The following is a 19,391-nucleotide window of genomic DNA, read 5'->3' as shown; positions in this document are numbered from 1 at the left end:
TATGTCACATAAGATCACTTAGAAACAAATTGGTAATAGTGGCAATAATCTCGTTAACAGTAGCTTTCTTATTTGGATTAGGAACAATCTTCACCTCATCACCATTCTGTCTGTCATTAGCATAACAAAGGCTAAACAAATTCCATTTAAAGAGATCTGTGTGAGCCAGCATGTATTTTTAGACTAGATTATGGATGCTGAACTACAAACATTCAGTTTAACAAACTATAAGGCAAAAGCTCTTTTTCCAGAACAAACATGCTCTGTTTTATACCACCCCTCGCTTTCCATTTAAATAAACAAAGCTGAAGAGCTGCAAGCTTTTCTTAGCAGTGGGTTTGGGACAGAGAAGTCTCCTCTTGCACAGGGCCAGCTGTGGCCATGCCCATCTCCAGGACTCCAGGCTCCAGATCCAACAGCAAGAACCTCTAGGATCTGGCTGAACTCCCACTATACCTGACCCCCTTGGGGACACAGGTGTTGCTCTCTCTCCTGCCTAGTTTCTTGTCAGCCTTTATGTCATCCTGTTATCCTGGACTCGAGATCCAGGGACTCTGGTGAACTGGAAGGTGTCTCCTCTATATCCCTACAACAGGAAAAGAAGTGAAAAGCTTTTCCATTGCCTTCCCTCTGCTGTAGAGGTGGATGGTTCTGAAGCCTGAACTAAGGACAAGGAAAGGAAGGTTTTACCTCTCTACCTAATTTTTTTTTTTTGCCTTAGCAGTCACAGAAGATACTGTGCTGGGCAGAAGGAGGGTTTTAGCATCAGGGTGTGATAGAGGTGCTGACCAGCTTATATTTATATATTCTTCCTTATCTTTCCAAGATACACAAAAAAAAAATTAAAAATAAATCAGTTTCCTATTTACATTCCTGTTACTTTATAACTAACTCACTGTTCTTAAATTCTGACTTTAGTTCTGAAAGAACTAAAGCAGTTCAAAATCACCTCCTATAGATAATGCAAATATTTGTTGTGAACCAGGAGCATCCATCAGTTTCTCATTACATCACATCCTGCACATCTAGAGCATCCAGGCAGGCAACCTGGAAAATACCATTACTTAAATATAAAGCAAAATTAAGCTCATCTAATCAACCACCCTGCATCTTGTAAGGGGATCCAGGTTTGCAAAAAACAGGGTGTGGGATCACTTTATCTTCTTCATTCTTGCAAGGAAACTCGCAGCTGGAACAGTAAATGGCACTTGCAGAGTGAGTGCCACAGCAAACAGGCAGGGCAGGAGTAGAGTGCCAGCTGGAACACATCTGCCTGGGGTTCAGCAGCTGGGAGAAAAACTGGGTTCCCATGGGAAGCTTTCCTTGGGATAGAAGGCAAGGAAAAAGAAGCACAGATGCTTGGAAGCAGAGTCCTTGTGAAGGAAAAGGAAATGGTTGACACCAAGCAGAGAAAGGAATAACTAGAACAGTATCTAGGGCAGGGGGGAAGCAGTCAGGGCTCCTTAGGGCAGATCTCTTCCCCATATCTAAGGAAAGCTAACAAAAACACAAGACTGTGAAAGAAATGATGAAAGTCTAATCAGGCCCGCCAAGGAAAACAACAAGTCTGAGTCTGCACATGAAGTCATTGGGGAAAAACAACACTGCTAACAGGCATTCCAGACTTGGGAGATTTTATGTGCTAAAACCCATTCCTGTCCTGTTTAGGTTTCAATGGCTTCTCTGCAAAAAAATGCATGGCAAAGAAGAAGTGTACTGGAGTGACAGAAATTACAAGCCCAATGCCTCCTTATCCAAAATCCCATTGCATACTTTGAGCTTGCTACTGCAATAGCAAAGGGTGGCCCCAAATTACTAAAGATGTGCTGTTATTGGGGGCTCATTTAAGCACATGCAACCTAAAAATGCATTCCTGGGCTTGGGGCTCACTAAACCACTGGGACACCCATTTTCTGGATGACAATGGATGGGAGGCAGTGGGTGGGAGCAGCCCCAAATCCCCTCTGGTGGCCCCAGGAGCTGGTACTCACCCGTACAACCACCACCTGCACAGACACGTGCTCAGGCAGCCGGATGGGAGCTCGGAAATGCATGGCCAAGGCCACCAGGAGGTGAAGGATGGAAATCAAATTCTTGCCATGGATGGCTGCAGGGAACAAGGGAAATGAAGCAAGTGAAAGGATACTGAGGGGTTATTTTAAACAGCTCTGGGGGGAAAAGGCAGTGAAAAATGCTTTTGGTCAACACAGTCTTTTTATCCTTCTTCCTCTATTTCCTGAATTAGTGAGGCCTACAGTGTAACTTCACAGGTAGCAAAGCCTAAATCCAGCCCACCCTTTAAGCCTAAGTTACAAGTTCAAGCCCTCGTTGATCACAGACAGGCAGACCCAACCACTTGCTTTTCACTGCACTGGAGGAAACTGAGGAAAAGTGCTCTTAGCAGACTTCCTAAGTGATAACACATTTACTGAGACAGAAAACATGATAAGAGTCCTTACAGTCAACATTCCACTTGATTGTCCAGCCATGGGGTCGGAGTAAATCATGGACAGCTTCCAGGACCGTCTGCAACTTCTGCTTCTGACCAATTTCAGATTGTGTCACCTCTGCCACATTCAGTTTACGGTCAGCCAATTTCTCTGCATTTGAAAAACAAACAAAAAAATAAATAAAAAAGAGCAGACAAATCCTAAACTGTGTGGAGATAACAAACACGAACCACTGGAGTCCACTAGAACTTTTCTAAGAGAATTATTTTCCTTGGAAGGAAAAATAGCTGCAAGTAAAACGTTCCCCAAAGTGTGTCCAATAAAAACGTGACAAAACTGGTAAAGTCTGGCTGAACATGCTCATCAATCAAGTGTCAAAATATGTAACAACTTTCAGCTAGACATCAAGCTAGCAGCAATATTAATTACACCTCCCAATTTCTTTCACTGAGGAAAAGCATTTGGCACAACACAGCCTTCACTGCACGAGGAATCTGCACAGGTGTAAAGGATTTTCTTCAAGTTAGTTTAGGACAATAAATGGGAAATATTTTGTGTGAACATTTACTTCAGTAAAGATAAGCTTTATGTCAGGTTAGCTGAAAGTATGAATTTAAGCTAAAGCACATCTTCAAACCCCCAAGACTCACATGACCCAGGATTAGCTCAGTGGGACTAATTTAAACAGTAAGTTGGTACAATCTTGTCATCTTGTTGATATTGTCACATCATAGTTGTTTACTTCCAAAATGAAATCATGCAGAAAAATGTGTAAAATTCCATTACTAAAATTTCAGTTCTGTTTAGCAAAATAATTATTTGTGGCCAAAGTCACAAACAACTCATTCTTCTCTTCCTCTGTGTTGTGGCCCTTGCAAAAGAGACAGGAGCTAAAATTCTCCATAAAAAGAAAAATCAGGGAGCTGAGGAAGGTGGGGTAGAGTCCTCCAGCCATCAGAGCAATGGGATCAGCAATAGTTGATCTCTGTTCTCTTTCCACACCCATGAAAAATGTGGCCAAATTCACTGTGCTGATCTGTCCAGGAGATCAGGACTGGTTGGCCATATTCCAATTATATAATATTCCACTCTCTAAACCAAAAAATATGCCTCACCAGAACTATTTTCATCAAATGACATTCTGAAGAACCTGAAGACTCTTTCAGAAGTGTTTCAGAGTTGTAAAAATTCTTCTTATTCTAATAATGGATATGTTTCTGCTCTCAAGTTCAAGAATATGCTTCTTCAGGATGTTTTATCTGAAGATAAAGATGACGATATCTTTTTATTTTTTTTTAAGTGGCAGCAATACAGAAGTGGTCTAGTAACCCAAAGAGAAAAGACTAGCAGGTTATCAACTAAAGATACTTTGAGCATCTTGACTGTTTCTAGCAATCTAAAGTAGGAAATTTTTATCAATATTATCTAAATTATCTAAACAAGCAAATTAATTTTTCAGTCACATGTTAGGGCTCCCAGGTTAGCTGTCAATCAGCAATCACATTTATTTTCTTTCACACCAATATCATGTGTATCAGGCAATTCCAGCTTCTCTGAGTGGCACTGCTGGCACCTTGATAGAATTACCTAGACAAGGAGCTCCACCTCCATCAGTGGTGGAGCTAATATCTTATATTACTAATATCTTATTTCAAACCCCTTCAGCATAAGCCTAGTTACAAGCTGCTGTCTTTCACCCTTTTTTTTGTGCCTGGCTATCAGACAAAACACCTCTCACTCACAAGGAATCGTTAACTACTACTTGAAGTTTAATGACCACACCCTGTTAGTTTTTTCTGAAAGGTGAAAGAAGCTGAAGGAAGAAACAGAGACTCTACTGAAGAGCAGCACAAGACTGGGGCTGAGCTGTGGTAGCTGCAGATCAGGGGAGATGCATCTGCTCTCCAGTCAGAGGCACAAAACAAAGGAAATGAGTGAAAGCTGGTGCAGTTAAAGATCTCAGGCTGCAGGAGGTCCAGGTCCATCTTTCCTCCTGTAAGATATGCTAAGTCTGACTGATCTGCACAGAGAACCATAGAACCATTTGGAAGGTTGGAAAAAAACCTTTAAGATCACTGAGTCCCAGCACTAACCCAGCACTGCCAAGTCCTCCACTAAACCACATCCCCAAGTGCAACATCTGCAGGATTCCTGAATCCCTCCAGGGATGGTGACTCCAACACCATCCTGGGTAGCCTTTGCCAAGCCTTAACCACTCTTTCAGTGCAAAAATTTTCCCAATATCCAACCTGAACCTCCCCTGGCCCAGCTTGAGGCTGTTTCCTCTCATCCTGTCGCTGTTCCCTGGGAGCAGAGCCTGACCCCCCCAGCTGTCCCCTCCTGTCAGGGAGTTGTGCAGAGCCAGAAGGTTCCTCCTGAGCCTCCTTTTCTCCAGGCTGAGCCCCTTTCCCAGCTCCCTCAGCCCCTCCTGCTGCTCCATTCCCTTCCCTAGGCACACTCCAGCCCCTCAGTGTCTTACTTACACACATATTTAGGTACAACCAAGCACCTTCTAAATGCCTGCAGGTTTGAGCTGTGGCTGCACAGGGAGTGTGAGGAAGCAGTGACACCTGAGACAGCTACAGTGAACCCACTGCCAGCTGCAGAAACAGAGTTATGAATAACAACTGGATTCCAGCAAACATTGCCCAGTTAAAATTACCTGTATAATGCTGATCTGTACCACATTTGGAGGCTCCTGGGTGCAGGCTAACCCAGAAATGCTAAAAGTACTCTTGTTTTGTTCCTCAAGCTATTATTTCTGAATGGTTTCAACTGCACACAAAACTAATTGTCATTAACTAATTTGAAAAGCTTGTGGATGGTCATCAAAGCACATTTAAGGGGTCTGTGCAGAAAATTCTGCAACCAGTGGAACCAGCAGCACTAGGTCCTCCTGCCCCACTGTGACACACACACACCCCACAGCCCAGCCCACTCTTGAAAACACATCAGCAGTGAGCTGAGAGCAGCCTGGCTAAGAAAAAAGGGTGGATTCACACAGCACGGGAAGCCTCAAGCTTCTTTGTTTTCTAAAAGCATCCCCATAAACCACTGCATTACCCTGAGTCTTCTCCACTGTGCTCTGCATCCGCACACACATTGCAGAGATGGAAGGGGGCTGCAAAATCCCAAATTCTCAACTAAGTGCATCCCCACTGTGCCACTCACACAGAAGTGCACATTTTTAACACATGCCCGGTGCCATGCATTCTCTTTTTCTCTTTTTCCCCCCAAAAGTAATACTATCAGGGCCTCAGAACAGCTCTCAGCCCAAAAACTTTCAAACTGCACTGACAAAATTTTGGACTGCATGGCTCCTGCTTGGCCCCAGGAACATGAACCCCTTCACTGCTTTCCTACCCCATATTTCAGCTGTGGGGATCACAGTTATCCATGAAACAGATACCTAGGGATCATCTGGAATTGCTCCCCTCTCAGCAGACAGCCTGGGCAGCTTTCAGTGAAATCAAACATCTCCCTGAGATGTTGAGCCACTGCACAGCCTGCAGCTTTGGAAGAGGTTAATTCTGGGGCCCTGCCAGTCTTTGGGGTCACTTTCTCTTGTGTGGACTCACCCAGCAGCTTTTGCAGCACCTGCCCATCATAAAGGTCCTCCTCAAGCTGTTTGACAATGATTCTCTCCTCCACCAGCACATCGTTAATCCAATCAATCAGAACCTGTGAGCACAGAAAAAGGAGAGAAATGTCTAAAGCCAACTGAAATACATTCCTTTCATTCAAGGCAGTAATCAGGACTATAAAACAGGTGAACTGCAAGCATATTTATGTATTTCCAGTTTGCAGAGATAAGACCTCGATTAAAAAAAAAATGTAGAATAAAAGCATCTCATTGCCCCCTATTGCTTGCAATTCAGGTCTTCATAACAGGACAAGGCATTTTATCCTAAACTATTGCAGAATAAAAAACTCCAGAATTAAAATTTTGGTCAAACGGGTCTGATAATCATTTTACAACTTCAACAGTTCCCATATGCTGACTACCATAACTACAAAAATCATTCAGTGACCTGTAAAACAGGAAAGAGCATAAAGAAGTTTTCAAAATAAAAGAAACTGAACTAAGTTTTCCAGGTGCCAAAGACAATTACTTCTGAACAGTTACAGGAAAACAAGCCTTGACTGTTTGAAGCCAGTGGTAGCATTCTCCTCCAACCTATAACTTGGAAATTTAAATTATTTTCACAAAAATAACACCGTTCTGTGGGAAGAGACACAATGTTAACTCCTGTTCTATAAGAGAACAGTATTGCCAATCACAGACATGAAAAATCCATTAACCAGAGCCACCTAAAAAAAATAAACTTCATTTAAAGATTCTGTAATCTTTAATTTGCACCATATAAAGTTGTGGGTTCTTGAAATTCACTTTCTGATTAGCCCCCATACTTCTGCCTCTTCTTGGCAGTTGTAATGGCTAACAAAGTTCTGGGGTTTTAATATACATGAGATTGTGAAACAAAAGCAAAAAAACAAAATATATGCAGGCCTGCAGTGGTAAACACCCACCATGGGAATCCTAGAGAACGTGAGCATTTGAATGTGTTGGTCATGAGGACATTCAGCCTGGCTACTGATGTTCATTCAACCTGAAAACCTCAAATAAATCTGGCTAGGCTTAGTGACCATGAAAAAGTTTACAAACATGAAATACTAATGCTTCATGTACCTCTAATCCGGATCTTTAATACTTCCAAAACATACTGGAAATTCACAGGGCTGAAAGTCAGCTCTAAAGACAGGGACAGGATGTCAGTGGCAAGTTTGAGCTGAGTGATTTGGCAAGTGCTCAATCCATGGAAAGCAAGGATCAGCATCAATGCTCACCTGTGTAAATCACCTCTGCCCTCTAAGCTGTCCAGAGGGACTAAAACCTCAACAATAAAAATGACTCTTCCAAACACCTGCCTTTTAAAATAAAGGTTTTCTGATAAGTCATTCATTATTCAATATCAGCAACTTGTGTCAGAAGTGGTCCTCTCTCACACAGGCACAGAGGGGGGAGGTGATTGAGGACAAAGGGATGCACAAGGGTGAGCTCTGCAGCAGCATCACCACCCCACTGCTCCCCTGTGACAAATCAGCAAAGGATTCCCACAGCTGGAAGCCAATGAGGAGCACAATACTATCTTTCACCTCAAAAACTTCACAGTTACACAGAAAAATCAGTCCTAGATAACAAGACATCATCCAGAAGAGATTTCCAAAGGTGGCTGCCTAACCCCATAATTATACAAGCTTGAAACACATAGATATCCATTAAAAAAATCAACTGAAGAAATCAAAATCATAAAAGGTTTAGATCTTCTGTGAGATTTACAGAACAGACTTTCAAAAATTATCTGAAGCTCAGCAGAAGATATTTAATCATCAGATCCTATTACAGTCCCTATAAGAAGAGGTTGGATTTTTCAAGAAGTCCTCAAAAGCTTTGTTAAAGGAAGACTCAGGATGCTCAACTATTTGAAACTACTGAGAAACATTTTCGTTTGTCCTGTGCTGAACAGTATTGAAGTCAGAATCTAGAAAATGCCAAGGAATTAAAAATAAAAGAATAAAATGTAAGATCCAACATCCCATTTCCAAGAGTGTAGATACACAGGAATCACAGTACAGAGTCTTAACAAAGGAAAATACTTACACAACATGTTAATTAAATGCTTCACAAAAATTTAGCACTGAAAAGCTTTAAGTAAAAAAAAAAAAACTACAAAAAAGACACAAATGAAACAGGTCTAACTGTAATTATTTTATTATCTTAATAGTTTAGTACCTAAACAAAGAATAATATCACAAAGAACATTCTAACTTCTCTACTATTCAGACTACAACTCCAGCTCCACTAGAAAAAAATGAATTTGCAAAATAAAAAAAAAATTCAGGTTTTTTTTTCAATAGCTATTGAAGACTGGAAAGTACTTCAATGAAAAAATCCCAAGTCTTTCTTTATTTCTTGATTATGTCTTGAATAGAAGAAAAAAATTTCAACACAGATTTTTTTTAAAAAAACTTTTACAGAGGAAACACCACATTGCTTATTGAAACGACAAACATACAGAAATAGTTTTTGACTCTGCTCACAGAAAGTCAGTTCTCTCCAGTTCTTTGTGATTTCTCCTTCCTAAAAATGCAGAAGCAGGAAATACTCAATAACCTGAATGTCTCAAAATTTTAACAACCTGACACAGGCACGTTGGTGCTTGGTGGGAAGCAGACAAGAGCTTTTCCTATGCATGAAAAGATGCTTAACCTTGATCTGTCTGATCTCACATTCCTCTACCCATTCCTTCCTTCCTGTGCCTGCACTTCATACAGCTGCAGCTCAATATTACATTTTGGGCTCATAAAAAGCTGCTTTTCTACAGCCTTCTATAATATATGGGGCTAGTGGTGTGGTTTTAAAAATTTAATACGATATTCGTATGTCCTCACAACCATGCCTGACATTTCATGCCTATCTGCACTCATCTAAAGCACTTTCACACTGGGCCAAATGCTCAGACATTGTAGCTGCAAAAATTCAGAGTTCAAGGGCATAAGGACCCCACAGTCACCTCTGTACAGTAGTGGAAAAAATGCAAAACAACACAAAATACATGAACTCATCTGGCACAATGGGAAAACAGGAAGCCCAGCCACCAAAAACAGCACAGAAAGAAAACCTTGGCTTCAGTGACCCACTTCCCCTCAGCTTCTGGCAGAATTAGGAAGCAGAGATCAAAGGCATGAAACTGACTTCAGGGCTGAGCATGAAAATTAATAGCAAAAATTCATATTCAGGTCTCGTGGCTGAGCACAAAGCACTGGCACCCTGTAACCAAGGGGAAAGGTTCTTGTTGCCAAAAGCAGATCACAGAGCATTTAGGGAGCTCGGTTTCATCTGCTCACATGTGACAAACCACAAGTCAAAGGACAGTGGCTTCATTTTGGTTTTCTCTTCACCTCAGTAAATCTAAAAAAAAAGCCATAAAACCAGACATGGGAAAAGTTGGTATCTTCCAGCACAGTGAATGTTTTACTACAAATGAGAATGTTTACTCTTTTCGGGAAGCATCTAGAGCAGCAGTGTTTGGATCTGTATGAAATTTAGATGAGTCTTTCAGAGGCCAGAAGTTGTTGCAGTTTTAAGTCAATCTTACAGAAAACTTTGCAGGGGGAAACCACCTTTCAACTGTGGCTTGCTGCCAGTGCTCAAGGCACTTTCTGACAGGACCCAATTCTTGCAAGTTCTAAAATTTTGCATTCAATTAGCAGAAGCTCTTTTTCATATTTTTCCTATAATACAGAAAAAGAGGAAATACTGGACAAGTAAAAGAAGCTCACATATTTCAGACACTAGAAACAGAGCATTTTGTGAATACAGTATTTATACACACAAATAAATAAAACCAGTAACTCATCTCTTTCCCTGATCTGAATTTTCAGCTTTAGGTCTGTTCAGCCATGTACCAAATTTTCAACAAACACAGGGCAAATGAAGGGAATTTTAAAAAGCTGCTGGCCAGAGAGGGAACTTCGCTGAACACTTCATGCTGACAATTTGTGACTATTTTTAGAAAACTGTCTGTGGTGATAACAAACAACACTTCCAGGCATAATGCTTTTCATACGTGCAAGAAGACTCAAAGCAGGAATTTTCACATCTCCAAGTAAGCAGTCTTCAACGAGGAGATTCTCTGTATATTTGCTTTACTAAGAGAGAGGAATGAGGCTTTTTGTTGTGTTTTTCATCTGCTGGTCTGTGTATTACCACAATGCTGTACAGTCTGTCCTTCCAGATTTACAAAGGCTCTGTCAAAATCACTTCCAAATGCCCAATCCACAACGCATATAATTCCTATGGCATGAGGTTAGCAGAAATTAAACCAACATTTGGTGGAGACAAAGAGGTACTAAAGCAGTGTCAGCTGCAGATATCTCTGCTGCTTCTTTGCACTGAGATCCATTTACCCCACTGCATGTGACTGGCAGGACAGAAACAGCATCAGAGATGGCAAACCCTTGGCACATCTAACTCTGGTGCTGAAAGAGATCTGGGCTGGCCCCAATGAAACTGAGTCCCACTGCTTTGAAAAGGCACATTCCTCTCTGAGGGGAGAGAAAGAACCACTTGGAGCTATAAAATCCTCCATCTATTCAAGTTCCCATTCCTCACTAGTCCATGGAGAGCTTTCCTTTCAGGCTCTGCGGGGCAGACACTTTTCTGCTGGCTGGGTTTCTAAAGCACAGCAATTCTCATCCAGCACTGGGACTTTGGAAAATGCCATTAACCACCAAAGAACAGAAAATGAGGAATAAATTGCTCTCTTTTTTTTTTTTGCATTATCCAAATTCTGTAGTATTGAGTTTTGCCAGCATAATTCAAACCTCTCCCTGGCTTACAGATTCACACCAACACAGTGTGAATTCACACCACTGCTGCTGCAGCTCTGTAAAAACTCTAACTGCTGAGAGGTATGCAAGTCATTAGCAATTACCCAAATTACACAGGCACTCTACAGAACACATCTCTCCTTAGAGGATGATCTCAAGGACACAATCTCCAGTTCCACACTGCTCCCTGCACCAGGGGATCCCGTTCCATGGGAACCTCTCTCCTTGTGCAAGTGTGAACTGGCCTAGTGACCCTGAACTGGATTCTGCCATGCACTCAAACATATCCTCAAGCACAGTTCTGGCCCTGGTTTTCATTCCTCCTGGAGGTTTTCAGGTTTTTAATCTGAAAAACATAACCTTGCTGGACTACAGCATCTGAGGGAGACTCGGAGACCTGTATTATACTCAGCAGGAAAATTCACAATTTAAAAGCAATTGCAGGCTCTGTATCAAGTCTCCTGAATCACAGAGTACATCTGGTTCCTCCACTACAATGACTCTTGTTCAGCTGATAATATCACTGCTCCACTAGCACAAGAAACCACATTACATTCTGAGGGGGTGATGCAAGACCGTTGCACCTTTGAGAGAATTAATGGATTTAGGTACTAACAAAGAAAGAATGTGCAGTCACTTAATTTAAAACCACAATGTACTCCCGGTGAATTAGAGTAACAGAAATTCGAGTACAGCTCCTTGCTGAGCTCAGTCTGATGTGGTTTTGTGATGCTAAACATGCTATTGCAGTGGTAATAATAGCTCACTGGGCTTGTTTTAAAGATGTACCAGGTGAGCAGTTTGCTGAGGCATTTGCTGAAGCAGTTTACTTTGGGGAAGCAGACAGGATGTGTGCAGCCAGGGTGCATCAGGTTTCCAGCAGAGAATATGCCCAATCTCAGCCTCCTCTCAGGAAATGGTGTACTCAGAGTTTTCACAGCCACACAGATATAGCTGTATGGTCGTTTCCAACAAAAATTATTTTTTACAATTATTTTAAAGAAATGAAGGGCAAGTGTAGTGGGAAGTGTAACACCAGCACCAACACCTTTTTGAAAGAGATCACACTCATTCAGGCTCACCATCCCTTCTCTTCATGCTCAAGCCTGCACTGGGTTAACCCCAACAACTTTCTGCATAGAAAAGGTTCTCCTAAGCATAAGTCCTTCAAGAGCAAGTCGTCTGCCATGCCAGGCAGGAACTGTGGGCACTGCTGAGTCAGGAAGTCTCTTTAAACATCAGCACATCTGGGCACACCTTACCAACACCTTGGGCCTGCACACAGGTAAACTGAGGGCAAAATGTAGGGCAAGAAGAATCTCAGTTCCAACTTCCCCATGACACAAGAGGTCCTCTTCTTGTCCCCTAATATTTCAGTCCTGCTCTTTCTTCTCTTGAAACCTCACTAATGCTTTGCAAAGCTCCTTCCCAGCTTTCACAAACAGAAGGTGCCTACGTTTTATGTGTAGGGACTGCAGACAGACTCAAGCCAAGCACTGATCCTTGCTGTGATAATCACAAGGATAGAAATGGACAATGGAGCTTCACTCCATAACTCCTTGAGCACCCTTTGATCCTTTCCTTGTCCCTCTCACTGTTGCTTTTAGCCTTACCTTGTTGTTGAGCTTCATCTCAGCTCCCACTCTAGTAACAAGTTGCCATTCCTCAACTGTATTCAACTGTGTTCTTGGGTGACCAGCTTGCAAATTACTCCAGCTCACTAGTTAAAAGTTTGAAGAAGGACAAAACATTGATTTCCTACCTTGATCAGTTCCTTGAACTTGGGGTCTTCTTTTGAGTTAGGATCGATCATAGTGCGTTCCTCATTCTCCTCTGTGCAAGCAAGAGGGGAAACCTTAGTGAGATCCACTTCAAATGTGCACTGCTGAAACTGCAACCACTCCACACCACCAAGGGGTTGTCAGCTGATAGACAAGGCACTGCCTACTCATCCTCAGCCAGGGGATGTCCCATGACCCAAGTGTCAGGCAATTTTAGAGACACACAAAAATAGCACAGCCCCATTTCCCCAAATCAGGATTGCTTCCCCTGACCCTCCCCTATGCAGAATGCTTCAAGAAAATCCCTATCCTCATGTGGGGCATATTCGTAGTAACCAAAAACCACAGTGAACTACTTTTCTCCTTCTCCTGAGTTTGGAATTTAACTTCTAATTGAAAACGCCTGTCCCAAACTGCAGCACCTGAAGAATACATTGAGCTTAATGCACTACACTCACTGCAGCTGCTGAGATTTGGGCTGAGAGTTTGTGCCTCCACTCTCTGGTTCCCCAAAACTTGGTCACACATGTGCTCCTGTGTTGGGAAGGATGAATATGGGAAACCTTATAAATATGAGTGCCTAGCAAAAGACTTTGAGAATATGGAAAATATAAGCGAAATAGAAATGATAGCAATTTTCAACTGTGTGGCTGAAAGCAACTGAATGCCTGAAGGCCCCTTTGTTTAGATCATGTTAGATGCTGTGAATACCAAAAAGCAAGCAGACATCCTCCCTAGGCATGGCAGGAAGGGTCCCAGATAAAATTTAGAGATAAGAAAAGCAGTAAAACATGGTAATATGGTGATTCCTATAGGTTGCATGCAAATGTTAGAGAATTTGTATCTTGTATTAGATTGGTTAGTGGAAATTAGAATATTCAACATAGAAGAAGATTTATTGTATTGTAAACAGGAAAGTCTCTTTCTTCGTTCTTACTTTCATAACCTCTCTCACTCTCTCTTCTTTTCCTCTCACTCTATCCCTCTCTCTCTGCCCTGCTCTGAGCTGTGGCTGCAGTTCCCAGCAGGGCCTCATATAAACCCACACCCTACGAAATAAACTGCAAACTTTAAGACCAGAATACAGAGAGCACCTGAGTTTGTCCCAGCCCTCCCAAGGCAGCAATTCCTACACTCCTGAGTGCAGGAACTCCTCAACCTTTGATTAAGTTTATGAAATAAAATTACCCTACTCTCTATCAGCTGTGCTGGTGCATGGGGGTAGAACATAAAATAGATTTCACTGGTGTAAAGTCTTCTATTTCTTCTGCTGATGAGGTGTGTGAGAAGTACTCTCTAATAGCCAGAAGGCAGGCCATATGCTATCCTATTTTCCTATTGATTTTTCAGTTCTTTCTTTGTTTCCATCAGGACAACAAAGGAGGGGTTTTGGTATCACTGTTGGTCAGGCCATTGTCACACTGCTCAGTGGAACCCTTTAACACCTACAGTGACCACCCTACAGTGACCTTCCTCTGCAGTGCCAGACTTGACTGCTGTCAGATGGGAAGCATGACACATCCTGGACACAGGACTGACTGCACAGTATTTAGTAACCAGTGTCTAACTGGTTGCCTTAGACCTCACCCACACATTTGGGGGCAGTACTTTCCAGGACTCTTAATTTTTATTAAAAAATAAGACACTGCTACTTAAACACTTGAAAAATTTCCACAAACCAATGAAAAAAACATGAATAATTTTGCTGCCTTTCCCCCCACCCCTGTTCCTTTACTTCCTCATTACTGCCTAGGGTGAATCAGGCAGTCCATCATAAGGAAGTGACACCCACTACACACCCAAAACACTAACCCTGAGCAAGACTTGACCCTGAACAGGACATGATTTACCACAGAACTCGGTTTAGCATTCCCTGGTGATCATATCTGTGCAGGACAGGCCTTCAGCAGCAGTCCTGCATCTTCTAAAGACATCCCCAGCTCTAGTGGTATCCAGAAGAAATCACTGGAGACACTCCTGGTCCAGACATACCAGCACAGAGCAACCAACACTTTGCCCACATCTTAGGAAACACAAATGCACATCTTTGCATTTCCTACTACTCTCCTAATCAGAAAATCCCAATGACTAATGCTGTCTGGTTTTAATTTACTCTTTTATGATTTTTCCTGTTTGATTTACTGTTTTGTAATTAGCTAGCTTCAACTAATTCTGTAGATTAGGAGACGTGGCCAGGGAAGACAAAAGTAGTTTATTTCAACAAGCTTTAACACTTTTTGCTATTAAATTATGCTGTGTCTCTTGCAGAGACTCAGAGGGAGGGAATGGGGATGGACATGGGAGAGTCCATAAACTATCTTGCTTGGCACAGCTCTTCAAACTCCATTTAGCCTTTTTAATTTATAGTCTACAAGTAACACACAAACTTTTTCAACTGTCACTTCCAATCCTCTCAGTTCCAACGGGGCAATCTGCACTCAGCAGTGAAGCAATGATGTGGGGGGCAGCATGGCCCCTTCACAAACCATCCCTGCAGCACAAAAACTTTACCTAATAATGTGTCTTCTGGATGGATGTCCACAGTGCTTGGGTTCATCGGTGCATTGATGGCATTTTTACCTTCTTCTTGGAGGTCACTCACTGGATAGAAGGAAAAAAAAAGCACAAAGAGTGTAATAAATGCAAAGTTGATGTATATGTAGGGATTGGGGACCGTGTTCTTAATAAGAGACAACATCTGGTAGATCCATTTCAGAACAGGACCATAGTTTATGACATGAAGAACTGCAGCCACAGTGGAAAATAAAATCAAAGTAACATCCTTTTATAGCTTCCTATTAAACAGAGCTACCCCAGAAGTGGATGGAAACTTTTAGCAAGAATCCAAATTCTGTGGTAAGAACAAGCTCAGAGTGCCTGTTTCTCCAGAAGGAAGGGGTGTGAGCTTTGCCTGCAGGATGGCCCCAACCTAGAGCAGACACCAAACTGCAAATACAAACCCCTTTTCTGACAGCATGACCACCACTCATCATCACCCTCTCCAGCTGCAGAACATGCAACTTGCTATTAGTCTTATTAAATCCTCAGAGAATCCTACCAAATAAAGATGAAAATGAATTTAATTCCAGTATTGCCACTTGATAAAATAGATGTGCCATGATCTGGTGAACACAAATCTGAATTTTTTTACTTCCAGCTGTCCTAAACTTACAACTGTCATTGGGAAGCTCAGTAAGGTATGCTTTATAAATAAAATGGATGTTAAAATACTTCCCTGCATCCTGCCATTAAGAAGGAACTAGGCATGAGGACAAACACTGCATAGTTCTTCAGTATTTTTACAGAACTTATCAGTAAGAAAAGCACCAGCTCTGCTGTAACACTCTCCAAGGCACATCTCCCCTTAAACTCAGATGACACTGATTACAAGGCATGAAACCACAACAGCCTCACATTTTCAGTGACAGTTCAGTGTAAGCATGAACTAAAATGACTTGTGGCAGCATTTGTGGTAGTGCAGTCTCCTTCGGGAGGGGTCCCACGCTCTTTTCAGGGAAAAACAAGGACTTCCAAATAAATAAAATTTGCTAGGCAAATTTTCTCAGGAAAGGAAAGGAGAAATAGTTAAATAATGGTCACAGTATCCCTGCAAGCTCTCCCCTTCACAAGCAGTCATTATTCCCCTTCCCCACCGGAGAAACACACCACAGGTTTGTCATTAGCATGCAGTCTATGAAGGTTACAAAATCCTGCATCAGGACTTGCTGTTTCCCTGCCCCATAGAAGTGGAAGAGACAGAGATTCTACTGCCACAGAGGAGGACAGGGAAAAAGAATACACTGCCCCTTCCCTCACAGAAAATTGAAACAGGTGCTTAAAACAAGTTCTCACATTTCTTAATTGCAGTCCCAAGAGGTTACTTAATTCTGGATCACAGCATGATCCTGATCACCACTAAAATCCTCGTTATGGAGTGCAAGCAACAAAGTCTGGTATTTTGAGACCTGATGGTTTATGCCCCTTGGTTCCCAACTGCAAACAGAACACAACATCCTCAGGCTGAGATTCAACCTCCTGAATAAACATGTAAAGTCCACAAACAAAAAAAAACAGGGAGCAGGAATGCCTCATACAAGAGATCAAACCAGCTCTAACAATGTGCCTTACCCAGCCCTGTTTGCATTATTCCCAATTAGAGCTTTCTCACCCCAACAACTCCTACATTTGATAACACCAAGAGGTGCAAGACAATTCATGTGGAAACTGAAGTTTGATTTTTAAAGCCCTGCTAGGACTATAAATGCCCAAACTTCAATTAAGTCAGACTTATTTAGGAACTACCAGCCTTATTTCTAGATGTAGCACTCTGCATTATCACAGCAGTGCTGTCATTCTGGGAATGCCAAGTGTTCAGTAAGTTCAGGGCATCACTGTTCCCAGTGCTCTGCAAATGCAGAGGAGAGCTGCTAAGTTTCTCTGGGCAGTGAATGCATGGCACAGTGTATGAATATGAAGAAAATGATGCATACATTTCAAGCCAGAATAGTCCTAAATGCAGCTAAACTAGATTTTTCTCAAAAGTTCACATAAGGTGATGCACTTACTCTTTTATTTTAATATAAAGATTGCTCTTCCTAACAAAACACCTTGTTTCTGAACAATTTACTTAAAAGGAAGAAAACATTAATGCAAATTTGTGTATTAAGCCCCCATCCCTCACGACATGAAGAACCACATGAAATCTTCATGCTTGTCTTGTGTGCACTTGTGCCAGATCCCATGGGACCGAAACATCCTCTCCCACCTCTGCCAGCAAAGCAAGGCTCTGCCAGCAGAAAACTTCCCAAAGCTGCCTCCCAGGGAGAGCCCAGCACACCGGGTCCTTCTGAAGAGATTCCTGCCTCCAAGGAAGCTTTTCCTACCTCCCTTTTTGCGCCTCCTGCACAGCAGTCCGGCCATGCCAGCCCCAGCAGCAAGGACAGGTCACACACAAAGCCCATGGGGTGTCTGAATGCTGACACAGTGGCAGCAACTGGATAAGGCACTGCCACCTCCAGACTGCCAGACCCCCTAATTTGGGCACAGTGACACGGGAGCAGGCACTGGGATCAGCTCCCAGCTGCTGGGGACAGGGGCCAGGAGGGAGGACACAGCACTTGGCCGTGGTCCCAGGCAGGAATCCCTCCCTGTCCCAAGGGAGCCTTGGCCCACCCTGGCTGGCTAAGGGCAGGCACCTCAGGGATGGTGTTTTCTGGGCATGGAGCTTCCCAGGAATGTCACCTGCACCCGCTGCTGAAGGCACAGCTGGGTTGTGCAGCCCCAGGGGATTCCAGAGGCAGCATGCAGACAGGCACCTGCACTCAGGAACACGAATTTTCCAGGGCATTCCCCACACCTGCAGCACTCCAGAAGCCTTTCACGCTGTGCTGGAACAATGCTGAGGACTTTTTCCCTGCTCACTGCCCCCAGTATTCACTTATCACTGCTGAGCAAAGGAACAGAAGCAGGAACAGGAAACAGAGCCACAACACTGGAAAGAAAAGAGAGCCCACAAATGGGCAAGTGAAGGCAGCTAATAATCAGGATGGAGCAACAAGTACATTTCTGAGAACCCAACAGGTATTTTAATGCAAACTTACAACAAAAAATGGTTTTCAGCCCATGCCTTCGCAAACCCAAAGGTACTGTAAAAGATTATGGATATTAAAAGATTGGCAAGTGCCAGCCTTGACTTCAGGAGCAGTGGCTTTGCTGTGAGGTTTATACCAGAGCTGTTCATGCAAGAGGCACAGACTGGCAGAGCAGAGCTGTGCTTGCACAAGTTATAATTCATGATAGGTCCCACCTGAGCTCTTACTGCTCCTTGCCTGCCCAGTCACAGGGCTCCTTCTTTTCCCCTTCCCTTCCCCACAGGGAACAGCTTCCCCTGTGGTGATGGCACAGGTCTTTCACTCCCTACCCCATGCTGGTGTCAAACCCCTTTCTCTAAAGCCTGATCATTCCCTTTCAGAGACCAGTCACATCAAACCTGCAGCAGGGGAAAGCAGGAAGGAGCAGGACACTGAGAACAGGCTGAAGGAGCAGGGCTTAGTCCAGGCTGGCTTTCACAAAAACCCTATGTTCTCCCCTAAACTAGAAATTTAAATTCACATGTAAAAGGTCACTTCTCTACCAGTCCCCAGGAAAGCAGCAAGGGTTCCTGGCAGCCCTGAAATATTTTGACAATCTCCTGGCAGTGTCAGCAGTCAACATGATCAAGCCACATCAGGTGTGCTGGCCTTTCAAACAAATTAATAGAATGAGCAGATCACACACACACAGAAGGAATACAGCACTATATCTGTAAGCCAGGCTGGCTGTCTCAGACATGGGATCACAAGCAAACTGCACACAGCACAAGCAATTAGCTACAGAAAGTTGGAAGTGCCACCAGAGCTGTCAAAGATTTCTCATAAGCCAGGAGGTGGCCTTTAAAGTCAGCAGGAGCACTATAAAAAGATGTCCCAGCTTTCTTCTTTCTCTAAGAAAGAGTTACCTGATATCAACAGCTTTCTACCTTCACTCTTAATTTTAGTGTCATTTTAAAAGGTATCAGCAGCAGCACAGGCCGCTTCAGTCTTTGTCATTCATAGCCTTGTTATTAAAAAACTGACCACAAGCATCTTACAAACACAGATGGTAAATGCTGCTTAATTTTAGCTCTGGTTATTTCTGACTGCAAGGCTGAATCCCACCCTGCAGAAAGCAGCAGCTGTTGTGACACTGATCCCAGGGTTCCTGTGCTTCCCTTTGCATTCATCCCATT

At 42.9% G+C, this 19,391-nt stretch overlaps 1 protein-coding gene across 2 annotated transcripts in view; it reads right to left on the bottom strand.

Annotated features, from left to right (window-relative positions):
* PARVB (parvin beta) overlaps window positions 1–19,391 on the bottom strand; it is a 51,911-nt gene that overhangs the window by 17,355 nt on the left and 15,165 nt on the right. For both annotated transcript variants that reach the window (XM_014880985.2, XM_014880995.2), the window contains exons 2-6: window positions 15,137–15,226; window positions 12,607–12,677; window positions 6,029–6,131; window positions 2,460–2,600; window positions 1,992–2,107 (exon numbers count right to left, since the gene is read on the bottom strand). In XM_014880985.2, the coding sequence (XP_014736471.1) occupies window positions 1,992–2,107; window positions 2,460–2,600; window positions 6,029–6,131; window positions 12,607–12,677; window positions 15,137–15,226 (521 nt within the window). The remainder of the gene's footprint in view (window positions 1–1,991; window positions 2,108–2,459; window positions 2,601–6,028; window positions 6,132–12,606; window positions 12,678–15,136; window positions 15,227–19,391) is intronic.

This window comes from Sturnus vulgaris, chromosome 5 (assembly GCF_052056855.1).
Source record: "Sturnus vulgaris isolate bStuVul1 chromosome 5, bStuVul1.hap1, whole genome shotgun sequence".
Lineage (NCBI taxonomy): Eukaryota > Metazoa > Chordata > Aves > Passeriformes > Sturnidae > Sturnus > Sturnus vulgaris.
Note: the sequence above shows the minus strand (reverse complement) of the source record. Positions and strands in the feature narration are given on the sequence as shown.